General features: G+C 34.3%; 1 protein-coding gene across 1 annotated transcript in view; it reads right to left on the minus strand.

The window, feature by feature from the left end:
- Positions 1–15130, minus strand: part of LOC126966860 (lachesin-like) — an 80052-nt gene that overhangs the window by 769 nt on the left and 64153 nt on the right. Inside the window, exons 6-9 of the mRNA XM_050811131.1 lie at positions 10159–10296; positions 7288–7437; positions 5285–5353; positions 1595–1678 (exon numbers count right to left, since the gene is read on the minus strand). Coding sequence (XP_050667088.1) covers positions 1595–1678; positions 5285–5353; positions 7288–7437; positions 10159–10296 — 441 coding nt within the window. The remainder of the gene's footprint in view (positions 1–1594; positions 1679–5284; positions 5354–7287; positions 7438–10158; positions 10297–15130) is intronic.

Genomic DNA, 15130 nt, shown 5'->3' on the forward strand with positions numbered 1-15130 from the left:
CACAGTGCGGTTTTCAAGGAGTTTTCCTATACGTACTACAAAGCTGTGGAATGAACTTCCTTGTGCAGTGTTTCCGGGACTATACGACATGGGTACCTTCAAAAAAAGCGCGTACACCTTCCTAAGCCTTCCTAAAGGCCGGCAACGCTCCTGTGATTCCTCTGGTGTTGCAAGAGAATATGGGCGGCGGTGTTCACTTGACACCAGGTGACCCGTACGCTCGTTTGTCCTCATTTTCCATAAGAAAAACTCGAAGTAATTTATTCGACGTTATATTGTTAACAGCTTAGTTGTGGAAACTATCAACATCTGCTTTTTTTGGCTGGATTGCATCATATTAGCTGTTACAGTTAAGGTTTAAGTAAAATTTTTAACGCTGACTTTAACATAGACTGCAGAATGTATTTGACCATCGTATTCCATAGTTAAAGTTTAAAACTGAAATATCAAATAAATATCGAATATTTATTTGAAACTTTTGTCAGGTCACTATGTAGCTATTTAACATTAACAATAGCTTTAACCGGCGAAGATTGGACAGTTACGGTTACAGTTATGACGTCATCTAAAAACTGTCAAATGGTGAAACACATTTTTTGCTTAACTGTAACATGTTTGTAACTGCTAAAGTTAGTTGGTGAATCCCAGCCTTAATCTTTCTACATCTATAATTTCTCCAGTACGATATATCTGGGTGTCTTTAAGCCTGGAGCAAAATAGTCTACTACTAGGTACGCCTGCTACGTCTTCGCTTGCATCTCTTTCCATGAGATGAAAATAATGTACCATAATAAATTTTTGGCCTCGCGACAGTAAGTAAAATACTATATTATTAGTATTAATGCTACTACCAAGAACTCTTACACACTAATACGGATCACCAATAAAACACTAGCAGTTGTATCGATTGCCAATATATCAATAAGGATTTTTCTCAAATGATATCGGACTGTGATTTTAATTATAAATAATCGAGAAGGAAGAACAAACAAGTAAGTAAATAAATTGTTTACGTAATAGCTGAATCCCACCAAAATTATTTAACCTAAATTACTGTGTAAGGCTTTAGGCGACATTTCCTTAAACTGGTATTATTATTCAATTTTAAAGCTCTTCAACGTAACCCTGTAACAAAAATTATTATGGATAACCAAACGTTTATATCTACCGGGACTCGAACCCGAGATCCCCTACTTAATCTTTCCTTTCGATCCTCCAAAATAGGGAAGTGCCCTTTGGCACTAGATCTTTCATATACACCAAAATCGAAAGTGCCGTACGGCACACTATACCCTGACCAAGTTGACAGTCTGACATTCATTTTCTTCAAAAGATAGTTTATTTTATATGGTCTTAAAGCTTGTTTCAATAGCTTTCTTAAACATTCTCTCATATCATCCTAATTATTAGCAATGTATTAATACACGTAAAATAATACGTATTAACAGGCCGCTGCGCGCGCGCCAAAATCGCGCCGATCTGAGACATACCACGGCGTGGGGGCACTTGCCGATTACGGAAGGTTAATAGTTCCGATTATTTAGCACTGGAGTAAGAGATCTTCAAGTATTAAACAAGTTTAAGAAAAACTTACCCATGTCTTTCCATTCCTCAACTTCATAATCCCCAATCACTCTGTTGTCAGCTGAACTATCTCGCCACCTGTTTCTGTGTTTACCTGTGCATAGATATTCAATTGATCAAAAAAAATAACTGTTGTGTAATAAGGGGTATTAAAACATGAATGTCGGTTTATCACACGAGGCGAAGCCGAGTATCATAATAGTATCACATGAGTGTTTTAATTCCTAATTATAAACAGTTGCATACAAGACTTTATCTACTCCCCTAATATGAATCCTCTATTAAAGATTCCGAAACAGTTAGCTTACTGCTTACATTAAAAAAGTCAGTCCTAGTAACCATTACATCATCCAAAGGAGTGTTATTATAAAATTTAGTACAACAAATTCATTACAATACTCATTTGGATGATGTAATGGTTATGGGACATTGGGTGTTTTAATGTTGGTAATAAGCTAACTGTTTTTAGAATCTTTAGTAGAGGATTTATATGAGTGTAGATAAAATATAATACAGAATAGATAAAGTTGTGAGCTCGAACAATATATCGTCATAAAGCATAAAGGATGTTCACTAACAATAAGAACATTCATTTGAAGTCAAAGAGCAAACAAAATCGTTCTACCCACAATAATATTACTAACGACCCAATTGTACAGAAGCATTGAACTACGGCGGCAAAACCAATAAATACGAAATCCGTCGTCGACCTTTTGCAGCTACAAGTTTCACGATGAATGTATAAAGGTAAATGTAAGACACGAGTGCTGAAACTTTTCAATAACCTCATCTTCTCATCTCGGTTACAACGAATGTTTGAATTATGGAAAATTTTCCACAAACACAAACAATAAGAGGATTGAATTTACGTGAAAAATTAAAACTGGAAACGTCAAACTTCCTTTAATCACACACATATAAATAAAATCGGAGTGTCTGTTTGTAATATCGAAATTACTGTTTTTTACTACATGTACATGAATATACAAGTGCCGTATATATATGTAAGTATACGGTATATTTACACCAAAATAACATTTTTTACATTTATTGTCTGTCTGTTTGTATGTTCCGGAAAATCTCTGAAATGGCTGGACTGATTTTGACGGGACTGTTATTGGCAGGTAGCTGATGTAATAAGGAGTAACTAAGGCTATTTTAGAAAAAATCTTTTATTTTATTAAAATTAAGTAAAGTTGTTGTTGTATGGCAACACAACGTTTGCCGGGTCAGCTAGTATTATTATATACATTATATAATAATAGGATGTAATTTCCGCAACTTTGGGAATACTTGACTTAGCGTGGAACAAGGATTTGTAAACGGATAGAAATATACTATGTGTACAGATATATATATACTTTGTGTACAGATATATAAATAACGTAAAACGTTGCGTAGAGACGTCGCTTCATTGTGTGTCTTCTACCGTATTTATCAAGGTGAGTGTTCCGAAGAGCTGCTTAACCTATTTCCTGCCGCCGAATTCCACCTTCGCACGACACGCCACAAGTTAGGATATCATCCCCACCATCTGGATGTGTGGCGGTCCTCCACAGCCCGGTTTTCAAGGAGGTTTCTTCCACGTACGATTAAGCTGTGGAATGAGCTTCCTTGTGCGGTGTTTCCGGGACAATACCACATGGGTACCTTCAAAAAAAGCGCGTACACCTTCCCTAAAGGCCGGCAACGCTCTTGTGATTCCTCTGGTGTTGCAAGAGAATGTGGGCGGCGGTGATCACTTAACACCACAAAATTCTCATGTACATATTCAAGAATTGTAACTAGGAATAAAATATATTGACCCGTACGCTCGTTGATGAAGAAAATAATTTGTAATATAATAACATATTAATGAATGTAGATTATATTATATTTATTTTTATGAAAATGTCAAACCTAATTATAAAATTTAACCATTTAGTTAAATCTTATCGATATCGATCTGCTATTACGCACATCATTATGGCGCTTATAACTTTAAAGACCGATTACGATCCTGACTTTATTGGAAAACAAACAGCTTAGGTTATATACACATTGTAACACATAATTTATATTACACAAGCCAATAAAGTTTCCACTTAAATATAAACAAAGTAGGAGTGAATATAATACAAAATATAACGATTTTATATACAATTAAACATAAGGCGAAAAAAGTACACAAAAATACAAATGAAACAAAATTTATCAAATTTATCGGTTGGACATATTTTAAGAATGTTTAAGATATTCTTTAATTTTTTTAGTATAATGCGGGCACTATAGTAAGAATGCTGTATTGTTTGCTTTTTATAAATCGATAAAGGCTACATAGATCTGGCCTGAAACAGAAAACCTCATCTATATATACAAATTTAATTTGTATCACTGTTTGTCTCAAAATTTATGGACGATGCGGGACTTGAACTCGCGCCTTTCGGTTATCACTCGGACGACTGGTTCAGATGGTAGAGGATTCGGACGGAACCCGGAACTTGGTAATACGTAAAAATAACAAACTGTTTAGATTTGAAAGAGCTACATCTCAAAATCAATGTCAAATAAAGTCAAATAAACTTTATAGGCTTAAACTAAGCGCTTTTGAATCGACACTGCAGATATTTCTTTTAAATTATTGAATTCACCATATGTTCGTAAAAAATTGAGCTCGTGAGAAGAACATACAAGAAACTTAACGGCCACTCTTTTCAATCAAATACAGTATTTTACAATGGCTGTAATAACAAACAAATTTGTTTATAAGGTGCTGCATCCAATATATTTTGAGTCGTGTTCAAATAGTAGAAATTATTTCATGAAAAGTAATAAATAATTAAATTTAGAAATAAAAATTATCGTATTTTGGATGCATCAACCCTTAGAGCTTGAACTCATTGTTTGTGTAAGGATGCTTCGTGAACATGATGATCATGATTACTGTCATATTTAGTAATCACATCCAACAAATACACTGACTAACTATAACAGGTCGACCTGGCACCACAAGAAGCACCCGCTCACGAGTTGACGCATGGACCAAGTCAACTCCAAACAGATCTTTCATATACACCAAAATCGAAAGTGCCGTACGGCACACTACACCCTGACCAAGTTCTGACATTCATTTTCTTTAAAAGATAGTTTATTTTATATGGTCTTAAAGCTTGTACTGACTGAAGTCAATTTCCTAATATGCAATTATTGGGATTGAGCAGACTATCAACTGTAAAGTAGGTCCTGTAGATGGAACTAAAACCTGAGAGTTGAACAAGTCATATCAAGATTTACGATCGATGCATCACTCGGATGGTTAGCTCAATTGGTAAGAGAGCTCGAACGGAACCCGAGAGACGCCGGTTTGAGTCCCGTATCTTCCATAATTTTGGTCCAAATTAAATTTGCATATTTAATCCCAGAAGTAAGGCATATCACTTTAAAAACATAAACCTCGTTTATGCCATAAAGTGTGCCGAAATTCAAATAATTTGCATTATATACACTATTTAAAGGACATAAACAGAAAGACAGACAAAACTCAAGAAATATTATAATTTGTGTCAAACTAAAAATATTAAAAAATATTAACAAAATATATTATAAAGATTTAAAAGTAGTATGTATCAAATTAATAACAGCATAAGCGATCTTTTGATGTTTGCTTCAAAAACTTTACCAGTAGTCTAACATACTAAGTTTAATTATCTTCTTTTGTTACCTTTTTTCCTTTGTGGAAATGTGGGAACGATGTTAACCGTCGTTGTTATTGTTGATGGCGCGGGAATTTCTGTTAACAATTTTATATTATTATCTGACACGCTGGAAAATTACATGTGCAATCAATAACATCGCTACATTGTTCTGTAGAACAATCAATTTCTGTTACGTTAGTCACAATAATTGAAACTTTACTATTTGTGTTTGTATATTCGACCAACTTCGCTCAGCACTGATTATATTGACTGTGAGCTATCTAAGTTCATCATCTGCCGGAAGACGGCCACTGCTGGACAAAGGCCTCCCCCAAAGATTTCCACGACGATCGGTCCTGCGCTGCCTTTATCCAACGTATTCCGGCGATCTTGACCAGATCGTCAGTCCATCTTGTTGTGTGCCTACTAACACTGCGCCTTCCGGTACGTGGTCGCCATTCGAGGACTTTACTACCCCAACGGACATCTATCTGTCGAACTACGTGCCCTGCCCACTTTTACTTCAGTTTCGCAATCATTTGAGCTATTTACCAATCATCATTTTTCATGTGAGCTATCTAAGTAATTATTACAATTTCAATAAACATAACAACAATTTCAACATTGTATATTTCTTTGAGCCATTAGGTGGTAATCATATAAATATGATTTAAGCTTAGAATACTTTTACGGCAGCAAATATTTTTGATTGATTGAAAATTCTGAGCGGCTATACGGCGTTCGTCACCTTGAGACATAAGATGTTAAGTCTCATTTGCTCAGTAATTTCACTAGCGACATCGTCCTTCAGACCGAAACACAATAATGTTAACACATTGCTGCTTCACGGCAGAAATAGGCGCCGTTGTGGTACCCATAATCAAGCCGGCATGCTGTGCAAGAGAGCCTCCCACCTTTTCCTACAAAGAGAATCACAGAAGCGTGGCCGGCCTTTTAGAAAAGTGCATGAAATTTTTGAAGACAACCACGTCGTCTCATGAAGGAGATACTGCACAGAATAAAAGTAATCCATTGGCGCCTCGGCAAACATCCATGATGCGCTACAGAACCCGCAAAACGCTATACAGGACCAGACCAAAATCACACAGACCACTCCAAACACCCAAGCATTCCGTAGAGCTCCCTATAACTGTAAGTTGTGTAGAAAAATAAAAACAATGTTTAATGCAAACTTTTTTAGCCAGCATTGTTATGTACAGTACCTACGAAATAAGGGTCAATGTCACTTGTTCAATGTTTTCTAATGCTGTCGGATGTTGAGTTTGCTTATGCTTATTGGTTTTTTATTATTTTAGAGACTAATAATATTTATGAGATAGTTATGAATAAAAATTGATTGCATATTTTAATCTTTAGTCTAAATATAATTAAAATTGTTCGCACCAAATTTTTTATTTTGGTTATTTTCACTTCCAATGTTTTTAAAGTTATAGTCCAACTGCAACCCCCTATTTTTAAGATGTAGCTATTTAGCTATGTTATAGGTTGTTAAATAACAACCTATATAATTTTAGTGTATAATCACCACACAGTCTGTAGGTGTCAAAAGCTTAGAATAAGAATAAAATAATATTACATGCATAGTACAGGTACTTATATATATACTATATTCTTATTCGTATATGAACAGATTGGTGACATAGAAGTGTTCGTAGTATCGATTTTAATAAAAATAAACATTAGTGTATATTCTGTTGAAATTTAATAAATAAATCAATCTTCTGCACTTAACGTCTTCAGTTCAGAATGTTTTTAATAAATCAAGATATTCATATTACAGATGATAATATAAATTATATTAATTATCGCCTATATTATAAAAAAATTGAGTAAAGAAACTGTTTGAAAATAATTGAGTAATATTTTTTAGTTTTTGTAATGAATAAGTATCTAGTTTCCATCTTGAGGTATTCATGAGAGCGTCTTAGGACCGATTGCCGACTCTGTCCCAAAAAGGAGTTACAGGAACTTAACTTAACTGAAATATAGTAAATAAGTCAATAGTTACCATCAAGCCGTATAAGACCGTCTGTCTCGCCCAAAGAATTCTTCGCAACACAGCGGTATGAGGAGAAATCCCTTGCCGACACACGCTTGATCGTTAATTTCATCTTTCTGCTATAGGCATCATCACTTAATGAGGTCATGTATTTATTTCCTTTAAACAAAAGTTGCGATTAATTAAATGAAAAAATTAAAATTTGGAACATTTTTTCCCCAAAAAAGGGCTATGCTTCAAAAGATTTCAATTAGAATTCAATCGGCCTAGTCTGACTATAAATTACATCATGAAGTTTCCACCATCGGCACTGTATTTAATACAAGACTTTTATCTACCATCCCAGCAATTTATGGATTTATACATTTTCTTCTGTTTAAGTTATACTCAGACACCGGTTTAAGAATCAAATAGATTGGTTATTTTATGTGAGGACTATCAATTATTGTGGCCAGTCGAGAAGAAAGCTCAAAGCACCTCAACCTTAAGGTATTTCCGCTGTGAACAAATTCGTTTGTTCGGGATCAAACTCAAATAAAATAGATATGTCTATCTATCTATAAATATATATTGCAAGTCAAGTATTGTATAAGCTATATTAAAAAAAAAAATCAAAAAATTCAAATTCAAGATTTCTATATTTGGTATTAAATACATTTTACAAAATTACTTAAATCTACTTATTAAAGCAATTTACAATTAAGCCTTATATATGTAGGTATCAGAAAACTTATTTCTACAACCCTATCTACGTATTGAGGGATAAAACTTTATTATGCTTAAAAACTAATACATGAGGTTTGTGGGGGGGGAATCCAGGAAACTGGGAAAACCTGGCTATTTGCTATTGATATAACGTAATATTAATCGTAACCTATCACTTAACCTAACTTAAGACTAATGACTAGAACTTAAAACTAACTTAAAAACTAAGGTGAATAAATACATAGATATGTATACATACATATATAACATAAATATAAGAGGGGGGAGGGGGGGGGATCTTGGGAAAGGGAAGGAGGGAGAGGGAATAGGAGGCCAGTTTTCGCCGTTATTTAATTCTTATAACTAAACCAATTTACAATATATTGGTTTTACATTTATTCAGACCTAGCTAGAACTCTGTGTGCGTGAGTGTGTGTTTGTCTATACGCTAGTGTTCTGTGAGCTCTAACCAGTTGTGATGTGGTAATGCATGTTTATAACGTTTTATGCTGAGGCAGTACTCTGTGAGTGACTTACGACTACAAGTCGACCGGAGGGCGGGGTTTATTCCGTCCTTCAGTCGGCGTAGCCCTCTGTAGAAGTTATGAGATATCTCTTGTATGTGTTGTTCTAGTGTTGGGATGTATGGTTTTAAGGAGCTATATTAAAAATATAAACTTGCTCATATCCTATATTACATATTAACCAATGTCAACGCGACCCAAGTAGAACCTAGCGCCATCTATTATTCTTGTGCGAAAAACAATACTAATTGAACACACTGTATTACGTAACTTCCGTCTGGAATAACTTTTGACTTGAAGAACTTCAATGCCCCTTTTTGGTTTAACGATCAGCTCCTATCAAGATATGTCCATTGTGAGAAAACAAAGAAATATAACAAAAATATATCAACAATACAATAAACCCATACTCATATAATTAATGATTAAATTAAAATATAGAAGTTGTATACAGTTAGAAAGATAATCCAGTAAATATAAAACACTATAAGACAGAGTGAAGTACCTAATGATGGAGACGTAAAATAATAAAGGCGTCTGAGTGCATTACCGACGGTATCATCACATCTGCGGATGGAGGAAATATTATTATATATTCTGCGCTTTTTGACGATACCAAGAAAGAGTATTTACAACTGTTAAGTAATACTATACCAGATAACGCTGTGGCTGCAAATTTTCTTAGAAATCTCGATGCAAATATCGATATGTGTGTTCACGTAAATCATACGGCCGTTTGACGACTTACATCCATGCTGATTTTTCAATTCTTTATAGGGTTGAGAATAATAGTTAAATACCATTTATATTTACATTGTATGTATAGGCTGCCATTAGTACGATAATATATATTACCATGCTTTTTTAGTGTCTTAAAATTACCTTAGATCTTCATACCAACTTTATGTAAAACAAATACTGTGGTTATATAATACTTACAATATCATACCTAATAAATTTATATTTATTAAAAAATACTATTACGTTGATAATAATTGTGGATTCTCACACAATATAGACATTCCAAATTTAAACACACTAAGAGTGAAGGCGTTACATTAACATTATTTATGGTCAGACTTCCCTTTTTTATAAGTAATTAATGAAAAAAATATATTATTATTATAGACTAATGGAAGCTGTTTAACCTGATTCCTGCCGCTGAATTCCGCTGAATGAACAACCTTCGCACGACACGCCACAAGTTAGTATATCATCCCCACCATCTGGATGTGTGGCGGTCCTCCACAGTGCGGTTTTCAAGGAGCTTTCTTCCGCGTACTACTAAGCTGTGGAATGAACTTCCTTGTGCGGTGTTTCCCGGACGATACGACATGGGTACCTGCAAAAAAAGTGCGTACACCTTCCTTAAAGGCCGGCAACGCTCCTGTGATTCCTATGGTGTTGCAAGAGATTGTGGGCGGCGGTGATCACTTAACAACAGGTGACCCGTACGCTCGTTTGTCCTCCTATTCCGTAAAAAAAGCTTACTTAATAATCTTGGTAGCTTTTTTGTATAATATTGTCTCTATCTTTTATCTGTCAATCTTTATTCATTATATTGTAATATTAAATTATTACCCTATACTCAATAAGGTATTAATATTCGAGATGTGTTTGCTACATTTGTAATTAATGCATTTAGACTTACCTGATATGATCATGTCTCCTCTGTCCGTAGTCCAGTAATTTATAGAGGATGGGAAGGCCTCCGTGTGACATTCGAGAGTGACGTCTTGTCCTATATACGCAGCCTCTAACTGATTCGGGATCGATAGCATCGGCGGGACTGCATCCAAATGTGTTCATAAATCAACATTATTATACCAGTTTAGTGTTCGTGTAACGATGCTCAAGTAATTATTAGTAAGGAGGTCAAACAATGTTATTTATAGCTTGATTATGTAAAAGTACCTGCATTTCCATTGCAATTAAGAAAAAACTTGTCGAAAAATGTTTGCACTTAATTGAATTCTTATCTATATATATAAAAATGAATTGCTGTTCGTTAGTCTCGCTAAAACTCGAGAACGGCTGGACCGATTTGGCAAATTTAGGTCTTGAATTATTTGTGGAAGTCCAGAGAAGGTTTGAAAGGTGAATAAATAGGAAAATGCTGCTAAATTAAAGAAAAAACAACAAATTTGTTTTTCCTCTGATGTTTCCATACATAATTTCTATGAGAGAATTTAGTGAAGCACGGTTTGACAGTTCTGCTGTGAAACAATTTCATTACGACAGCAGGGTGCGTATTTTACGAAGTAATTTTTGATGTTGTGACATATTATTGACAAATTCATATAAAAGCATTATTTAATTTATTATATACAGAACAACGTCTGTCGGGTCAGCTAGTACTTTATATATATACTTTAAACTTCGAGCATAGAGCATGCTTCGTCGTCTACGCAGCTCTTGACACTTCATTTAGTCAGATTTTTATAATTGGATTTTATTTTCTCGTTAGTGAAGAGTAGGAATATTATTGTATCAATTAGTTCTCCCAATATACGATTTATTTACAATATGTGACTTACAAGAGCGACATCTCAAGTTAATTTCCTAATATGCAAATATTGGGGTTGAGCAGGTTATCAACTGTAAAGTAGATCCTGTAGATGAAGCCACAACCTGAGAGATGAACAAAGCAAACAGAATTTTATAACGATGCGGTACTCGAACGGTTAGCTCAGTTGGTTAGAGCACCGGCACGGAACGCTGGAGGTCGTGGGTTCGAATCCCGCATCGTTCAAAAAAATTTATTTGTGTATTAATCCTAGAAGTGAGAGTTATCACTTTAAAAATATAACATATTATATGTGTTCATGATATTACATCAGTATAGAACCCATGATGAGTGTGTCACGATCACTTGTCATTTCTTTTTGCATTGTATTTTTTTTTGTTAAGAAAAATCTACTATACCGCCTCGACGCTGCCACGAATAACTATTAACACATTACAAAAAAAAAATTATGCGTAAGTCTTTAAATTTCATAAAACAACACCTGAAATCCTTTAAGGTGATCAAAATTCATTTATTCGTATTTATTTCTTTACAGAGAAATTCACTAAATCTAGTATTCTTTTTATTAATACTCACGTTATTTTTTCGTATTTAAAATATTATCATTAGCTACATTTAGAGCAAGAATATAATTTAAAAGACCAGTCCCTGTTTTCGTTTAAAATGTTATTCGTGTTAGCAAAAGCTAAAATTAAAAAAAAAATGAGAAAAAGAAAGTCATTTTAGCGCCACTTGTATCATAATCTCTTTCAGTTTCAAACAAGAACAATGAATTATTTACAACATAATTTAAGAAATTTATGTCTGAAACAATAGCAAAGTCTCCTTTACTTATTCAAAAGCTATCAAGTTACTATTATTAAGACCAAACTAAATATAATAACAGTTATCTAACACCTCAATAATTATCAAACTATTAACAATGTTTCAAGAAAGTTATAAAATATAATTAATGTCTAGACTGCAGCAGTCAATTTCTCTATTAAAAGTACTCCCGTATCGGGTACAGCGCTAATACCGTTCGGTTATAACCGGCTGCTTTCGCCAGACTTAATGGCGACTGACAGGAATTCATAGGGTTATCGTTTTGGTTAATCGACTGAAAGTTACGTGAGAATTTTACGTATACCATAACAAATTTAGAAATCTCCGAGCGTTCGCAGTGTTAAATAGGGAAAGGAATCATCTCAATAGCCTCTGGGATTGAAACGTCCCGGAGACGGGCATTTCGTGGCTGATAGTATCGCACATTATCGCCTTCCCGGAGAATCCACGTCAGCATAATGCTCTAATTGGGTGCAATTACGGTGAGACGGTATAGAAGGCATCGTCAGGTAGACGGTGTGTCCTCGTAAATACTCGTTAACGACGCCCCTAGAAAAATAATACCCGTAAACGCTGACTTCCCGGCAAAAGGAAACGACGTGGGAATATTCACGTACTTATAAACGGAAGTATTTGAGGTTATCTTTACGGGGGCTCGAAACGGCGCTTTGCGAAATATTGCTATAACAAATTGGTGTTGTAAATATGAAGGGTTCTTGTTACGTGAGCTTGTATAAATTATTAATGTTAATTGCGAGAAATGAGGCACGTGTCTGTGAAGTGTAATTAGAGTTGAACGTAGCGAATCGAACTAGCGAGCGAGCTATTACTGCGATCTGAGTAACTATTCGAGCTGTATTGATGTCTGCCTATCAATTTAATCGGTGCTCTACAGATACATGCTTGGAGTTTAATTATCTCCGATATGAATCATGATTTTGCAGTCAATTGAGTTGAGACTGGCAGTATACGTTGCATCTGTCTAGAGAAGACTGCGATATAATATCGGTTTTAGGAGTATGGTTTTTAGGGTGAGTATTCGTGTGTGTTTTATATATATTACTAGCTGACTCGACAGACGTTGTTCTGTAGATAATAAGAAACATACTGTTTTATAGAAATTCGCCAATAATATTTAAAAAAAACATCTAGAATTATTTCGTAAAAAATGCTCCCTGTTGTTATAATGAAATTTTTTCACAGCGGAACTGTCAAACCGTGCGTCACGAAATTCTCTCATAGAAAATATGTCCATACAAAACAAATATTGAAAATAAAAATAATTATGGGTCCCAAATCGAAATAAAAACTATCCTATCTCTCAAGTTGGACCAAAATGCACTCCATGAAGTAATCCCCATTAAAATCCGTTCATTAGTTTAGGAGTCCATCGCGGACTACGATAATTTATATATATTAGATAATATTGTGTCATGAAATAAGGGTGCTACATTACATTTATTTACAGTTTTTACATGCACGAGACATAGTCGCGACAGATAAGGGAACCGAGAGTGGCAGGATCAAGGCACTCGCGTTTTCAACATAATTGCGAGGAAAAATAAAAAAAGCGATATAAAAATATTAAAATTATATTTATCATAACACAGGAATTTTATCATTTAATTGGTATTGTGTAAGTTGATAGTTAGTTTTATTTTAAGTAATTGTATTTTTTTCAATCTTTAAATTCAATGAATTGGCTAGCATTTTCATAAAATAATTAATTTTATAAAATTGTAACCGCATTTTGTGTGTTTTTTATAAAATCAATGAAATAAAAACCTAGCTTACTACGCGTCTTATTATACCTATTTTTAACGAATTTAGTGTGAAGTGTTCACTTATCAATTGGAAACCTTAATACCTTAATTGCTTTTTCAGAAAGATAACCGGAAAAGTCTGAATGAAAATCAAGTAACAAGAAGTCTAACTATATTTGCTTAAATTGGCAGAATACTGTTAATTCCTTAATTTTCTGATATTAAGTAAGTTTCCTTTTCTTGTGCGGTAACTAACTTCATGCTAAGCTTCTTGGTTTGAAATGACAGCTTACGTTTTCAGTTAAATATGCGGATATAATAATAGTATTATTAAATAGAGAGACAGACAGATGAATTACTTTTATACAGTGGTTTGGAAACATGGCTATAAACTTTAATGTTACAATTATGAACTTTAATATTAATTTTATTTATTTATTTAAAACATCACAAAATCCACAGAATTTAAATTAGTTTATAATAATACTATTTTGTAGAACTTACTTCTAATAACGTACTTACAATATTTATAATAAGACGTGGTATTTGTGCGTGTGTGGTTTGGTGAGAGAGCGTGCGTGTGTGTGTGTGTGTGCATGTGTGTTTGTGAATTACTCTTAATTTAACCTTCCTTTAGATTTTCATTAAAACTCCATTTAAAGCAGCCTTTACTGTTATTAAAAAGCTCAGTACTGTTGAATTCTTTATTATAGTTGCATAGAGTGCGACAGATTACCGAATTTTCATAATAAATAGTGTGACTCAGCGGGACTTGGAATAGAGGCGTGTGTCTAGTGTGAACTGACAGCACTCGTAATTGTATGAATAGTTCAGTTAGCTCTGTACGATCCTACCATGAACTATGTTGGTTTATGTGAAGGAAAGAGAGATCCAGAACCTTGCTTATGACTAGCTGCTGCCCATGACGTTGCCTGCATGGACGCCATAAAGGAGCAACAAAACTATACCTGCTTCTAGCGTGACAATATAATATGCTGCCGTGACCTCTTATTAATATTAATTAACTTAATAGTTTTATATGACATTAAGGGACGAGATGAGGACGTTCAGCTGATGGTAATTGATACGCCCTGCCTATTACAATGCGGTGACGCTCAGGATTCTTGGAAATCCCTAAAATTGTGAGCGGCACTATAATTACGCTCGTCACCTTGAGATATTAAGATGTTAAGTCTCATTTGCCCAGTAATTTCAATAACTACCGCGCCCTTCAGACTGAAACACAAGAATGCTTACACATTACTACTACACGCCAGAAAAAGGCGCGATAATCTACCCTATTGCATCCTGTGCAAAGGAGCCTCCCACTGGTGTATTCTTAGTGTTTTCCCAGACATACATATAAACGGGCAAACAGATAAAAATTTTAAAAGCACTCTTCTCATCGCTATTGTTTGCACAACACACAACAAGTATTCTTTAAAAATATATAATACCATGTTTTTACTTAATTACGATTATCTTATGTATAGATAATATTAACAATA

The sequence above is a fragment of the Leptidea sinapis genome, chromosome 11 (assembly GCF_905404315.1).
Source record: "Leptidea sinapis chromosome 11, ilLepSina1.1, whole genome shotgun sequence".
NCBI classification, from domain to species: domain Eukaryota; kingdom Metazoa; phylum Arthropoda; class Insecta; order Lepidoptera; family Pieridae; genus Leptidea; species Leptidea sinapis.